Source organism: Dioscorea cayenensis, chromosome 1 (genome assembly GCF_009730915.1).
Source record: "Dioscorea cayenensis subsp. rotundata cultivar TDr96_F1 chromosome 1, TDr96_F1_v2_PseudoChromosome.rev07_lg8_w22 25.fasta, whole genome shotgun sequence".
In the NCBI taxonomy this organism is placed as follows: Eukaryota; Viridiplantae; Streptophyta; class Magnoliopsida; order Dioscoreales; family Dioscoreaceae; genus Dioscorea; species Dioscorea cayenensis.
The window spans coordinates 2,655,780-2,671,952 of NC_052471.1; the positions used below are offsets into that span (position 1 = coordinate 2,655,780).

Genomic DNA, 16,173 nt, shown 5'->3' on the forward strand with positions numbered 1-16,173 from the left:
TTTTTTGGGTGTAAGATTCCTAAGCTTATGTAGCACCCATATAGGGCCCACTAGTACAAAATATAAAATCTAACATGGTAACAGAGAAATATAGTGGAGCCTAATATATATATTTATATATATATATATAAACCTAGACACAAAGTGGTGTACAAATTCATTTGAGTAGGGCCTCTGAGACACAAGTAGTGGACAAGTCCATATGTGTAGGATCTCTGAGATATAAAGTAGTGTACAAAACCTGGTAAAAAACAGATTACTTGTGTACAAGTCTAAGCAAGTTCGAACTAACAAAAAAAATAACTCAGTTGAACTTGAGGGAGGATGTTGGAAATATAGTCCCACATCGGTTGTGTGATAGAAGTGTAATAGATTTATATATAGGTATAGGGGTTGAGCCACTAAATCTTGAGACTTTTTGGTGTAAGACCCCTAAGCTTATGTAGCACCCATATAGGGCACACTAGTACAAAATATAAAATCTAACATGGTATCAGAGAAATATAGTGGAGCCTAATATATATATATAAACCTAGACACAAAGTGGTATACAAATTCATTTGAGTAGTCTCTCTGAGACACAAGTAGCAGTGGACAAGTCCATGTGTGTAAGATCTTTGAGAAACAAAGGGCCCGTTTAGTAAGAGGGAAAGTTGTTACTTTGCAAGGAAAGTAAAAGATGTGAATCATTTTCATCTGTTTGATTTATAAACCAAGTGTGTAAAGTAATAATCAAAATGTAATCACTTTTCCTTTGAATAGTGAAATGATTCATAAGGTATGGAGTGTGAAAGAGATTACATCTTACATCATGGATGTAATCTAGTAACATTTGTTAAATAACCAAATTACCTAAATAAAATTCTCTTTTTCTATTAAAAAGATTTTTCTTTCCATAATAAAAATTTAATGAAATAATCACAAAAAGGTTAAATTATGTTAAAGATTAGTTTTTTAACTAAAAATTGTTTTCCATAACACGATTTTTAAGATAACAAATTAATTTGATATTAAAATTTTAAAAGAAAACATTCTTTTTTAATTAATCTTTGAATTTGCTTTTAGATAACAAATTTAAAGATTAATTACATAATCATTAATATAAATAATTTTTAAAATAATTAAATAGTTGACTGCACACATATGACTTTATTGACAGAAAATGGAAAGAAATAAAAAAGATTATGGGTTTTGTCTTACTAAAATAACTAATAATGGCAAAATTGACAATAAGCATAACTTTGCTTAGAAAGCCTGCTTACACCAAACGGATGAATTAATTTTGCATGCATTTAGATTACAATTTTTAAGAAACATAACAAACGTTGTGATGTAATTTTACAAAGAAACACTTTACAGGGAAAGACTTTACTGGGAAAAATTTTACTGGGAAAGTATATCCCTGGGCAAAGCACTAAACGGACCAAAAGTAGTGTACAAGTTCTGGTAAAAAACAGACCTCTGGTGTACAAGTCTGAGCAAGTTCGAACTGACAAAAAAAAATGACCCAGTTGAACTTGAGGGAGGGTGTTGGAAATATAGTCCCACATCGGTTGTGTGATAGAAGTGTAATGGGTTTATATAAATGTATAAGGATTGAGCCACTAAGTCTTGAGACTTTTAGGTGTAAGACCTCTAAGCTTATGTAGCACCCATATGAGGTCCACTAGTACAAAATATAAAATTTAATAAAATTTAATATAAACCCTTTAAAATTAATATTTTTAATTTTAAAATAAAAACTGAACCCATGGGCTCTCCATTTAGAAAGTGATATTGCCATATATAGTGTGCTGAATTGATTGTGTTAGAAGGAAGAAGAACAATAACAAGAAAACCCCAAAATTATAATCTTAGAGGCTTCATATTAATGCAAACAATAGATACCCATAGAACTTCAACGCATCGTGGAAAACAGTAAACCCTCAAAATAAAAACATCTTATTATATAATTGTACCAGAAGTCAATAAAGCATTTTCTAAGGTTTAATTTTTTGAATAATCACTAAAATTTGGTAAAATTACAGTTTGCTCACTCAAGTTTGATTTGTTTCTAAATAATCACTGAAGTTACTAATTATTTCAAATGTCAGTCACCCGAATGATTACCAGCTTCATTAGTTGACGTAGATACCATGAAAAGTCCAATCAACATTTAGAAAACTGTGTCCACGTTAGCTAATGAAGCATGTAATCATTCGGTGACTGACATTTAAAATAATTAGTAACTTCAGTGATTATTTAGAAATAAATCAAACTTGAGTGAGTAAACTGTAATTTTACCAAATTTTAGTGATTATTCAAAAAATTAAACCCATTTCCTAATGAACCTCTCTCATATTTCAAACAACAATGCATGGGCTGCGTGTTGGTTGTGATTGAAGATAGCTGAATTGCAAAAAGGATGAAGTGAAGAAGGGGTGCGCGTTAGTTCGAAGCAATAGAGTTAATCAGTTTGGTTAACCAAAGTGCACCACATTGTAGATGACTCAGCGCACCAGTTTCATTTTGGTTACTGAAGTTTTTGTAAAGTTATAAAAGCTTAGTTCTTTTGTTAAATCAATAGAGTTTTTCTGTTTTTCCTTGAAGGTTTTATCTTGTATAAATTATCCTGGTTTGTATAAGTATTATCAAAGATTGAGTTTAATACAAAAATTTTCCCTCATGATCTCTAGTATCTATGTAGTGATTATCACTACGTGCATGCATTCTTACGTCCAATATATCTTCATGCAGCTAGATCTCATTCTCTTTGCATCTCCACCACCTTCATCCATATATGATGGTTGGTTGGAGATCTCTTCCCTACCATTTTTCACCATCTTTCTCAATGTGAAGAGATCAAAGCACCAAGTCAAATTTAACAGGCTAATGCACATTGGGAAGGTGAATAAGATCAGCAAGGGTAATCTTATATCCTGCGAGAAATCGAGTCTCCTGAGATCTTTGCTAATATACGTCTAACACGTTGCCCACCTTCTTGTACTCCTCCACTGTCTCTATTTTCAAATCAGTCATCCAAGTAGTGATCGATTGTATGGAGGGAGGTTTATCCTAGGAGGTCAATCAAGCTACCGTAACGGATGCACCTCTGTACTCATTTGTCCTTTGCTTTGTCGATTGTCAACTTTGTAAAAAAAAAAGTAGTGATCGGTGCAAATCCGTCATCCAAGTTGAAGAATACAACTCGGTCACGTAAAAAGAAGCTTGACTTTCTGGGGTCTAATTAGATGGATGATGCGAATGATCTAGAAGAGTATATGACCAACTTGGAATCAGTTTGGTTGTGCAGTTTGACATCAACATAGGAGATGATCACTCTTTCATCTGCCTTCATACTGGGGAGGAGAGGGAGTGCTCAATGTAATTTATTCTAGCCCCTTTAGTCTTCTTTATTTGTATTTCCAGTTCTAGTGGCCGGACATTTGTCTTGTTGTATTCCTGTTATATATATATATATATATATATATATATATATATTTTGTATGTCATTCTTGTATCTCCATTTTATATTAATCTGTGGTATATCCATTCTTTAAAAAAAATCAAAACAAATAAAACAACTTACCAACAAGGTTTGTCAATGCCATGTTCAAAAGGGAGGGCTCTTACTTTGAACTGCTCATGAATATATCTATACACGGTGAGAGGAATAATTGCAATAAAAATGTAGGCATTTAGGTCTTGTTAATTTGTCATTACCTGTAGCTTGAGGCACTCTAGTTTCTTCTCCAGGCCATTATATATAGATTGCTAACCTGGTGAGTTGGAACTCAACATTCTTCTTAGAGAGGCAGACAATTGCAGCTTTAGCTTGCAACCTCTGCTGATCAAGTTGGAGATCCAAATAGCTTCACTGTAGTCTGTGGGCATTGTGGCTGGCCTTATTAGATACTCTAAACATTTTGAAATAGAATTTAGCATGGTTTTGAGGAAAAACTGTCTTCATTAGAGAGAAGAAAATGATTAAATTAAAAGGAAAAATGAGAGGGAAAAGATATAGTTTGCTTGCACAATGGTACTATGAACTAATTAAAATTTTTGGAGTGTTAATATTGATGATATTCTTTGAAGAAAGAGAAGTGATAATTAAAGGAGAAATTACAATTATCCGTTATTACTCATGCCCTGATGAGGAGTCGGGTTTGAACCTCAACTCATATATGATAATATAGACAAGTCACTCTATATACATTCCAAATTTTCAATCATACTTGATGGAAGTGTAACTTTTATTTTCCCAATTTTTTTTAAATAATATAAATAATTTACTTTGCATACATGATGCATTTCAAATTTTCAATCATGATTTAGGACTTCAAATTTTAACTCTTTACATTGGAGTTAATTACCTTACCACTCACTTGTTACGATAAAAATCACATTTTTAAAATAAACTTAAGAGTTTCACTGTTAGAGTGTGATCTCACCAGTCACCAGAGCTGTAACTACAGTGATCAGGTCGTGTTGGCACAGCCCACGACATGGCATGGCCCATGCCAACATGGCAAAGCTAGCCCACTTGTCAGCCCACCTGGCACATGGGCTATTATTTTTTTTTAAATTTTAAAATGGAAAGTTTTTAATAAAAAAATTGCTTCCATACCTATAAAAATGAAGAATTATTTACAAACTCTCATAAAAAATCATATTGGTTTACACACCTTTATAAAACACTTTTATTTTATTATGTATTTTTAAAGTTACAAATCAACTTATGAATTTTATAAAAATATAAATTGATCTTTGTTTCTTCTTTCAATTTTAGTTTACCAAGGTGAATGAAGAGAAAAAGTAATTAATAATTTAATTTTTAAATAAAATTTTTTAATTGACGTTTAGTCAAAAGAAAGTACAAACAAATAAGAATAATTTGTTAGGGTATAAAAGAAATATCCTATGCATACAAATACAAAAAAAAAATTTATTTTTCTTTTGAAGATTTAATTCTCAAGTTCTCATGCGGAATCAGATTTTTTTTTTTTTATATAGATAAGACTTCAGAGTATATTACCATAATTTAATTTTACATGGGTTGAAAAAAATATATATTTCCAGTACTACAATTTTTTCTATAATTTTGTAATACATCACATGTTCTTTTTTAAATTTTTACCGTGTGTTTAAATGTTTTTCACATATATTGTAGAATAATACACACTAATATTGATCTTGATTTTTATTTTATATATATATATATATATATTTCTATTTATTTTATTTTATTTTATTTTATTTTATTTTATTTAATTTTATCTTAAAAAATTACATCGGCCGGGCCAATGTGGCCCATCCTATATAGGCCGTGCTCATTAACATGGCTCTCAACTTTCACCACTTCCCAATTAATGAGGGAGAGTAACTAAGAATAATAAGTTTTTTTAATTATAAACGAACCATTTTAGTGCATATTCATTAAAAACATTGGCTTTTACAATGCGGACAAGTCACCCTATACCCATTAAGTTTTTAATCATGTTCTAAACTTTTCATATAAGAGTTAAAAACACCAGTGATAATTAAAAAACATGTTAAAAAAAAAAAATCAATCTGACAACAACAACAAGAAGCCTCAAAATGACATGAAAAGTGACATCAAGACTCTTGAGTCTCACACAACTCTTTGTTCCAAACCAAAGCCAATAAATCAATTTCCAACCACTCTGATTTCAAACCTCCATGCATGAGCAACGTACATTATTCTCAAGTTCAATCTTCATGCATTTAGATCTCATTCCACTTGCATTTCCATCACCTTCTTCCATGATGCCCGGCTAGATATCTCCTTCCACCAATTAGTCACCATCTTCCTCGACGCGAAGAGATCGGCGCACCAGGTCGACTTAATAAGTCGATGCACATCGGGAAGGTGCGAAAGATCGGCAAGAGTGAACTTATCTCCGGCTAAAAATCGAGTCTCTTGTAATCTTTGCTCATATACATCTAAAACCTTGCCCAATTTCTTCTTGTACTCCTCAATTGCCTCTTTGTTTGAATCTACCTTTAAACTAATTGTTGGTGCAAATTCTAGAAATATTAAATCGAAAACTAAATCTGAGTTAAGTGGCTCAAACTTATCTGCTTCTATTTGTAACCATCGATCAACCAATTTTTTTTCTCTCTCCCCTGTACCAAGAATATCCGTGTTCCCTTGGTCTTTGTATTTTTCGCATATATAACGGCATATCTCCCTCGACTCTGATATCATATTAAATATTAATTCATAAATTAAAATAAAAATCATTAATAGTTTATAACACAGGAAAAAAGTCATCTACAAATCATATATATATATATATAAACGGAGGTTCCATTGAATAAAACAAAACACAAAGAACTAACAAAATACAATATAACTAAAGAAATATGATCTTTCTAGTCTATTGTACTGTGTTTGTTTGCTATATTTCCATTTTCAATAAATTTGTGATTTATCTGACTTTATAAAAAAAACTAAAAAAATATGATATAACTAACCAATACATGATAAAAACAATATAATATAAAACAACTAATAAGTTATTAAAAATAAAAAAAATTGAAGCGATCATCATGAGGATGTCAAACAGTGAATTAGGCCAAATCACTAGCCAAAATCATTGAATTTAATCTTCATTAAAAAATTTGAAACAAATAAAATGGTTTAATTACTTACCAACAAGATTTATGACGTCATCTTCAAAAGTGAGAGCTTTTACATTGGACTGTTCATGAATGTAGACATAAACACAATGAGAGGATTAATTGCAGCAAAAATGTAAGTAATTAGTTCTTGTTAATATAGCATTACCTGTAGCTTTAAATACTCTGGTTTCTTTTCTAAACCATTATAGATGTCAACCCTGGTGAGTTGGAACTCAACATTCTTCTCAAAGAGACAAACAAGCACCCTTGCAACCTCTGATGAAGTTGGAGATCCAAATACCTTCACTCTGGTCATTGATACCTTAATTGATTTGGTTGTTCCTATTGGATACTAATATACTATTAAGTTTGTTGAGAGAGGATTGGTTTTATATGAGTAGTGGAGAATAAATTGGCTTAATTTATTAGAGAGAATAAAATGATTAAATTCAAAGGGAAAGTGAAAGGGAAAATATAAAGATTTGCTTGCTTGATAATAATAATTAGGAATAAATGAACAAATCTTGGAGTGTTGATTTGATGATATTCTTTAAACAAAGAGAAGTGATAAAGAAAAAAAAATTAAAGTTTAGTTTGGGCCTGGTTGTATTAATGAAATCATGGTAGGGTTCACAGTAATCATACTATTATTTTTCTGGTGCCATTTGGAGGGGTTTTTTTTCCTTACTTTTCACATGCCATGCACATTCATCCATGGACAATTAGTACTTAACTTATTTTTCAAAAGTAATAAGAACATAAAAATAAAGACTAAAATTAATTATTTCATTTCTGTTTCAACTAATTAAGCACTCTTACTTTCGTCTAGAAGTGTTTTTATAAGAAACATCCCAGTTGTTTATTTTCTAAATAAAGTGTTTAAAAATGACAGTTTATACAAATAAAATAAAATAAAAACATTGTTAGTAAACTAAAAATCTTAGACTCAAAACAAAATCACTGTAAAGCTTACAGTAAATTAAGAATCCGAAAAACAATGCACAATGATGAAGCCAAGAAGAAAGAATATTACTGACAAGAAGAACCAAAATTCTCATACAAATAACAAGAACACATTGAATCGGTCGTTTTATTCACTATAAATACGTTTACTTCAATGGTTTCGCTTGATAACTGAAAGAAAACGATTCGACTTCTCCTTCGGCCGGTCTTCAACCTGTCCAACATTGAAATCATCATAAACAAGCGAAAGATCGAAATACAATACAAGATTTCAATATAAATTATAATACGGGCAGTATACCTCTTTCGTTGTAGTACGAAGTATCTCAAGAATTTCTGAGAAGTCAGGTCTGAGAGATGGGTCCTGTTGCCAACATCTCTTGAGCAGTTCAGCAAGTTTTGGATTTGTGTTCTTAGGAATTGTAGGTCTCAAACCCTTCAAAAAAAAAAAAAAAATCAACCTTCATTTTTCTAATATCAATTCATGGCTTAAAAGTCTCAAGATGAAAATCCACAAATGATTCCTAAACTACATAAAAATATTCATTTCAGTAATAAATGACACTTTACTTGGGTTTAAGGACTTAAATTAACATTTAATCACAATTCAGGGACCAGCCAAGACTTTTCTAAACATAAGTTTGTTTGCTATAATATTGGGTAAATTTTTTGACAGAGTAGCAAACTTCAATTTTGTTTTACCAGGTGGTTACCCGAGAGATTCCAACCTTTTTTTTTATAATACAGATGTCAAAAATTCTCTGCCAACATATGCATGGCACACTGTCCGCCCAATTGACATTTCTATCTAACATTCTAATAGAAATTTTTAACATCAAACCATCAAAAATAGACCAAAATTTCTCGAGTGAGCACCCAGTGAAACAAAATTAAAATTGGGTAATCATTTTGAATCAAATTAAAGTCTGGACCCCAACATAAAAACGGACCATAGTTTGGTGTCCTATCAAAAAATTTACCTGTATAAGTATTTTTTCTCACCTCTGTGTAGCATCAATCTAGCTCATTTGTGAAAAGAAATTAATAGTTTTAAGTCCGTAAGTTAATTGAAATCATGGCTAACAAAAATATATTAAACGGCTAGCGATGTTGGGTTGAATTGAGCCCGAAACAAATGTTTTATTTGCATCAAATGATATTCATAATTCTAAGTTCTTGATAAATTCAATGTGATCAATACCTTTTGAACCACACCAACTGCTGCTTGGAGCGGGGTCATGTATTCATACGGAATCTGAAACGAGATAATGAAAGGTTGATATCTTGTAAACTCAAAAATCAAAGTGTTTATGAACGTCATTAACAGAGAAATACCTTTCCAGTCAACAGTTCCCAGAGCACAATAGCAAAACTGAATACATCTGCCTTGTGATCATAAGGCTTGTGTTCTATGACCTTCAGTGTAGAACGACATTGATAAGAAAGTGATGGGGGGAAATAGACCCTTGTATTTGGAGAATTATAAATAAGAAAATTGAAGCTGAACAAAATTAATGCAGCAAAAATTGAACAAGTTTTTAACTCGAATGTCTAAAGAAAAGGACGAGCATTTGCATTTTGCAAATTGCTCTGGATAGATTTCTCTTATGAAATTTCACTTTGGAGAAGTTCAATATGTCTGTAGTTATTCATTTCAGGATATCTCGGTAGGCAAAGAAATTTAAGAAGTTTTATTAAAAGAAAGATATCCAAAGAAATACCTCAGGAGCCATCCAACGGTATGTGCCTGTTTCTGCAGTCATTACTCCGGATTGAGCCTTAACACGAGCCACCCCAAAATCAGCAACCTTCACAACCTGTGAAAAATTATTTGCAGATGATTAACATCATTTAGATAATGTTTGAGAAAGAATGTTAATTTCTGTATACAAATAGCAAAAGCCAACACAAAACTATTACCAGATAAATCTTAAGAAAATGTTGTCCATAATTAAGACAAAAACTGACATTAAAACTAGTTAGAAGTGGACTAAAATTAAGGACAAAACTTGCTTGGTATAAAGTGTGAAGGATATGCAAGAAAAAGCACTGCACAACAGAAACATGTGTTCAAATTACTTGCCTCATTTTCATCCATTAGAAGGTTTGCCGCCTTCAGGTCCCGGTGGATAATATTGTTCTGATGCAAGTAATTCATTCCTTTAGAAACATCAACTGCCACTTTGAGCAAAGCCGGGAGCTTGAAAACACCCTTTTGTTTGTGCAGGAAGTCATATATGCTTCCCCCAGACATAAACTCTTGAATGATAAAAAGCCCAATGGTTTAAAGAAATTCAAGATCATCATTTAACATAAGAATTAACCAATTGCTTTGCTCATATACCTGTGACAATACACAAGCTTGATGACCTTGTACATGCACCTATAAACTGCACAACATTTTTGTGACGAACCTTCCTGCAAGAATGACCAAGATGTAGGAAATAAATAACTAAATACTATTGACAAAGGCTAAGTTTCTTAAACTTGATGCAGGAAATAAATAGCTAGATAATATTGACAAAGGGTCAGTTTCTTACACTTGATGATCTTATGATGCAAACAGTTCAATAAACATTAACAGCAGGATAAAAAATTTGATTATCGTAGGCAGGTTAGTCACAAATCAGTCATCAGGATGTTTCTTATATGTCCTGCTTTGACTATTTTTGGCAATTGCTTCCAATTTGTTGTGCACACATAAGAGAAATTAAGAGATTACTAATATGAAATCAGAGTATGATTTTGAACTGACCTCATGATATACACTTCTTGTGCAAATTCATGCATCATATTCTCTTTCAAGCGCTCAGGCTTGAGTACTTTAATAGCTACATCTTGACTATAGTAACTGCCTCGGTAACTAAAAAAAAAACAAAACACATATAGGATCAAGGAAAAGAATAAAGAAAAACAAGAAGAATACACCAATTTGAATTTTATGAGGAATATATAAAACAATCCATAGGATACATACAGGTCACCGTATGACCCAGATGCAACTTTTTTCCCAAATTTCAGGAGTGAGAAATCAATTTCCCATACATCAGTGCCATCTGAAGGTATTTGGATGTAGGCATAAAGCGATTGCTCCCCAGCTTGTCCATCATCAATCACAGAAGACAATGAATTAGTTTTACCCGTGTGCTTCTGCAATGAACACAAAAGTCAGGAAAACTGAGTTTCAGAATAAACAAATCAAAATTTCATGGAACAAATAAATTCTTGTAAAGTATCAAGAATAAGTTAGGCTGAAATTACCAAACGCTGACAATGAGAAGATTTAGATTTCCAACATTTGTAAAAGAAAACATACATGATGACAGTATTTAACTTTTCAGATCAACTTTTCAAATAGAATTTAAGACTCACATCAGATAAATAATAATAAGTATTAAAATACTTAAACTATATGGAATGGTTGAGGCCCTGTTAAGGTTACACTTAACCTCTTATCTTACTTTAAACCAAGATAAAATTATACTAGCTACTGGCAGCAATAACAGTTAAGAAGCATAACAATGTGTTAACTCTCACAAGTAGGCATTTTATGTCAAGAATACAATTGGTGGTTCCTCACTGGTGATGATTGCTTTATCATTTTAAAGATTAAATAACAATACAAATGGGAAAAATAACTGTTCTTGGTCACAAGTTTGAGCAACATAATCACAGCTACAAAACCAATATAATTTGAAATTGACTCGATAATCAAATGTATAACCAAAAGCATACACATAAAACCACTTCAATTAATTAAAAAGGAACGCAATTTGAATTCTCTTATCTTTCAAGAATTATACAATATTTTCAAAATGATGACAGAACTAATAGCTTCATGGTTTACTTGCTTGTTTTACCTAGTTGCTTTCATCAGAAGATCAGATCAGAACATAAATGACATATCATAAAATTAAAGTACCTCGATTTTGCGGAGTTCCTTCTCCAATGCATTCCTAAGTTGATCAATCTCCTATAAATTAACAATAAAAAAATTTATTCCAAAGGTAGATGTCCATGAAATAATACAAAAACAATGAGAACTTGTTGATCATATAGGAATGTAAGGAGGCATAGGCACAAACTTCACAAAAAACAGTTCCTAGTAAATATCCATAGGGGCCAAGTAAGAATAAAAGAAAATTTTAGTTGAAGGAAAAGAATTAAAGGTTACAGTTGTGAGAACAGCTGTGTTGAACATGAGCAAACTTCAAAGAGAAGATGACTTAAAGCTTCAAAATGATAAGGAAGTAGTCAAAACCCCATATGTAAGGATGTTAAAATGGAAGCAAAATTCATAGAGCTTCACAAAGGTCTTTGAAAAGGAAAAAACATCCTGCTGAACAAAAATAAGAGCAAGAACCATTCGTCCATAGCATGAGAAAATATGAAGTTCGGGTACTGGAAAAATGAAGCATATATTGTCATGGAATACATAATATTAAAATAATTATCACCATACCAGATATTCAATATGATCTGGTAACTTACCCACTTGGTCATACATGCAAAGCATAACTATACATTGTCAATACCCAAGGATATTTGGCTTAAGGAAAAGGTAAGAATTGATACCTAAGGATTTTCATTACCTATGCTCTTTAAAGTATTGTCTTCCAATTATGATTCTGTATTACTGTATTGGTATAACGCATATTTTTTATTACTTTTACAAGTGCAACTCAAGGTATGAATAGCTGATTTTGGTGGCAACATACTATTAGTTTGTCACAAGATAGAATATGTGAATATACCTCATAAGGCCAACCAGTAACAACAAAAACATCTAATGAGTAACCATCATTAGTGGAAAATGCATGCGCCTCTTCAATGTTAAGGCCAACGTCAGAAAGCAAAGATGTTAACTGCAACCACCAAAAGCACACATGATAGTCACATGTCAACTCTGTAACGAGAAGCTTGAAATAATAAGCCACAAAACAATCAACAAATGGCTACAGAACAGAAGGATTATTTATAACCTTGACGACATATTTCACAGAAAGGAAACAAGAATGTAAGCAACATATGGCCATTATATCATGCCTTGTAATTGATTTGACAAAATATTGGAATTCCTATAATGAAGCTACTCAACATTGACATCACCTATAGATGCTAAATATACGACATTGGTGAAAGCTACGAGGTTCCTATAAGCTCTCATCCACAAATAAAACCTTGTACGTGTCTATTCACAACACTTGGATTTGCATAATTTCCAACAATCATCATCTAGTTGAAATTAATCTAGAAAGTTAAGTAATCTTCTCAAAGGGCAGATAGCACTTTATTTGATAAAAAAGAATCAACGAGTTATAGGCACTAGCAGCAAAAACAAAAAAAAAAAATGATGTCCTGCAATAGAATTACCATGCAAGACATGCATACAAAGGTTATAAGAGGAATTTCATAATCAATTAATATATGTATACAGAATCTCTACATAAAAAGATTATAATTGAAATAGCAGAATCAAGTAATATATATATATATATATATATAAAGACTCTCTCCTTAATGCCACCACTACAATAGAGCAATTGGTATTTCATCCCCCCTCGAATCCTACCTATGGCTTGTCAACATTCCCCTCCGGATGTTAGATATAAATCAAATATATTACCTGGCCCGATTCAAACCAATAGAGTAAGGTAGCATTATGAGCAACCTAGACTTATATATTCATATCCATGTTTTACCACATTAATCAATATGAAACTATTAGTTACTCTAATACACCTCTTTGATACTTGTTAGTCAATTTTAGTTATCTATATTGCAAACAAAATGAACAGCCAAAGTGACCAAAATCTGAAACCAAATTAGTTGCAAGGTAAACATATCATCTAAACCCCATTCAACCAAAAGATAGGTCAAATCCAGTCCAAATAGTATGTGTTCGGTTAGCATCTAAAACTTAACACTAAGTATATGAGCAACAAAAAGCAGAAAAAGTGTACATCCAAAAGGGATTTATAGCACCACCTGGCTTAGAATCTTGGGCTTGTCACCTGTTGAAAAGGTTATTTCATGAATGGGACTGCAATGTCATAACAAGTAAAGAAAAATCAGTATTTCCGCAATACAATTGGGCATAATATCACAAAAAGAATATTAGATTATCATCCGCTTTATTGAGAAATTACACATTAAAGCTTATCTGCTGCAATTCTGTGAGCATTTGAGATCAGAGTAACAATGAAAACGAGTTAAAGCCCATCTAATGAAAGAAATTTGCATAAACCTTTCAAGAAGAAAGCAACTTTTCAGGCAGTGGAATGATCTTGGAAACCACATAAGACGTGAAAAAGTACAGCTTTTTGAAGAGAAATCTAAATGTGATTAAGCATGCTTGAAAATGATCAATGTTTCTACACATACATATACGTAGTCTCCAACAAAAGAAATTAACAGCCAAATTAGATAGCTCTCTCTCTACAAAGAAATTACAAGCCCACTACACATTTGTTCTGAGACGATATAGATGCTCTTTTGAGTATAAATTTCATGAATATTAGAAAGGAGATGAAGGAGAATGTAAAAAAAAAATTATGAATTGGCGGTTTATATTGGAAAAAATTACCTGGGAAAGTATGAGGCATCCTTATTTTCATCCTGAGATTGAGCGTTGCTGGATTCAAGGACGAGAGCCTCAATGTTTGCAGATGAACCAAAGGCAAGAGGAGGGTGCAAACTGAAAATATGAATAAATGAATTATATTGATATAAAAACTATAAAAACAAAAGATCGAATGAAAGAAATACTCTAAGCAAAAGAATCTATAATACAGAGCACAAAACCTCTGTCCACTCACTACCTTGAAGAGCATTGTGCATCTTCTTTCCCTTGCGCATTGGAAAAAGAAGAATCACCTCTATTTGACTCAAGATTAACAGGGACCTATACGAAAGAATACTAGATTCAAGTATTAATCTATTGCAGGCAATGGCATCAGAACAACTACCCATCCAGGACTCGGAGTAAAAAAAAAAAAATCAAACTTTGATAATAAAACATAAAAATGAATTAAAAAATAAAAAAAAAAAAACTTTTACCCTGCAAAATAAAAATGATCCCAGATCAATCACTGCTTCTCTTTACCTGAACAATCCGGACATCAAATGCAAGCCTGTTGGCAGGATCACGCGCCAATTGCAGCAATCTCTTGTGGGTCAGAACATCCTCAGCTCTCTCAACATTCACATCCATCGCATACCTAGACTCAAGAAAAACCAATAATCAACCAAAGAGAATGCGATGAATCCTACAAAAGATGATACTGATTCCGAGAAAACAATAAAAGGAACAACACACCATCAAAGATCAACAGATTGCAGCAAAACTCAATACGAAATCGCGAAAGATTGAAAATTTAGCGAAAAGATCAAGACACAAAATTGTACCTAGCTGGGAGACGATTGAAATGAGCCCAAAGCTCATCATCGAATGAAACAGCGCGAGCCTCAGGGCAATCAGAGTCCTTGAGGCGACGAAGCACCTCGTTGTACACGTCCAGCTTGTGCCACTGCTGCCGAGGGTTCATCGGCGTCGACACTTCCGGCCGACTCACGCCGCAATCCATCTCCTCCACCGCCATTCGAGGACGAAGTGCCATTTCGCCTGCGCCGCGTCGTCGTTTTGTGAGCCATTGTATGAGACTTTTTTTCGTTTACACCCTTTATATTATATATATTAAATTAACAGCATATATATAATATATATGACTTCTGTTTTGATGTTTACGTGATTATAATTTGGGAAAAAACAAGGGGGTTTTTCGAAAACTAGATTTTTTAAAATAACATTTTCTTTTCATTTGTTGTTTTGATTCAAAAGCCAAGGGAAAATAAGAGGGAATGAGAGGAAAAAGAAAAAACGGATTTATTTAAATAGACAAATTTTATAGAGAAAAAAAAATAAATTCTCTAATAATACAAAAAGGAAATGAAAGAAAAAGATATATAATAATATGATTTACTAATTATACATTTATTATTAAATAAAAAATTATTTATTTCTATTTAAACATATGCATTAATGTCTAATCGCATAATTTATAAAAAAAAATTATTTGGAGATTTAAAGCATAAATAAACTATTGTCTATCATATAACCATATAATATTTGCATAAACAAGACAAAAACAAAGTCGAAGATAAAAGTGAGACCAAAATATATATTTCCCAAACATCAATTTTTTAAAAATACAAACAAATTATTAGTCATTAGTAAAGAACAACCTACCTTTTGAATAACACGTTATCCTATATAACACCACACAAGAAAATTAGGCGTGCGGATGCAAAGTAGCTTCTAACTATTTTTAGAATAGTTCTCCTCTCAATTATGAGATACCAAATTACTTAATTAGGATTTAAATATCAATTCCTCCTACAATTTCTATTTGTACCAAAATTTAATTTTATTTGTACTTTGAATAAAATTTGAATAGCAATATAATTATATTAAGAATAGAATTCTATTAATATAAATTATTCATAAAATAAAATTAGATTGTAAAAAGTGAAAGAAAATAATTAATTTAAAAAAATTAAGGTAATAAGGTTTTTAAAAAATTTAAA

The 16,173-nt window shown here is 31.8% G+C and overlaps 2 protein-coding genes across 2 annotated transcripts; both read right to left on the reverse strand.

Annotated features, from left to right (window-relative positions):
- Positions 1 to 5,516: 5,516 nt before the first annotated feature.
- Positions 5,517 to 6,977, reverse strand: LOC120277455 (glutathione S-transferase F11-like). The gene is made up of 3 exons (XM_039284349.1): positions 6,791 to 6,977; positions 6,656 to 6,704; positions 5,517 to 6,198 (listed from the first exon to the last, which is right to left on the reverse strand). Exons 1-3 carry the CDS (start codon positions 6,938 to 6,940, stop codon positions 5,732 to 5,734), a joined length of 666 nt encoding a protein of 221 aa, XP_039140283.1. The 5' UTR covers positions 6,941 to 6,977; the 3' UTR covers positions 5,517 to 5,731.
- A 653-nt stretch (positions 6,978 to 7,630) lies between these two features.
- On the reverse strand, positions 7,631 to 15,188 carry LOC120277376 (serine/threonine-protein kinase STY46-like). Its single transcript, XM_039284234.1, has 16 exons — positions 14,995 to 15,188; positions 14,693 to 14,807; positions 14,409 to 14,491; positions 14,174 to 14,284; positions 13,576 to 13,630; positions 12,342 to 12,452; positions 11,510 to 11,560; positions 10,565 to 10,737; positions 10,343 to 10,450; positions 9,932 to 10,005; positions 9,671 to 9,846; positions 9,309 to 9,404; positions 8,923 to 9,003; positions 8,789 to 8,842; positions 7,889 to 8,023; positions 7,631 to 7,801 (listed from the first exon to the last, which is right to left on the reverse strand). Exons 1-16 carry the CDS (start codon positions 15,186 to 15,188, stop codon positions 7,739 to 7,741), a joined length of 1,680 nt encoding a protein of 559 aa, XP_039140168.1. The 3' UTR covers positions 7,631 to 7,738.
- Between the last annotated feature and the right edge of the window lie 985 nt (positions 15,189 to 16,173).

Bases quoted from the DNA above. Each gene is read 5' to 3' on its own strand.
- LOC120277455 (XM_039284349.1), bottom strand. From the start codon at position 6,940: ATGACCAGAGTGAAGGTATTTGGATCTCCAACTTCATCAGAGGTTGCA. The intron at 6,705-6,790 runs GTAATGCTATAT...ATTCATGAACAG, and splicing joins CAGAGTATTTAAAGCTACAG to TCCAATGTAAAAGCTCTCAC. The intron at 6,199-6,655 runs GTAAGTAATTAA...ATATGATATCAG, and splicing joins TGACGTCATAAATCTTGTTG to AGTCGAGGGAGATATGCCGT.
- LOC120277376 (XM_039284234.1), bottom strand. From the start codon at position 15,188: ATGGCGGTGGAGGAGATGGATTGCGGCGTGAGTCGGCCGGAAGTGTCG. The intron at 12,453-13,575 runs GTGGTGCTATAA...TGGTGGTTGCAG, and splicing joins AGCCCAAGATTCTAAGCCAG to TTAACATCTTTGCTTTCTGA. The intron at 8,843-8,922 runs GTATTTCTCTGT...ATCTCGTTTCAG, and splicing joins GGGAACTGTTGACTGGAAAG to ATTCCGTATGAATACATGAC.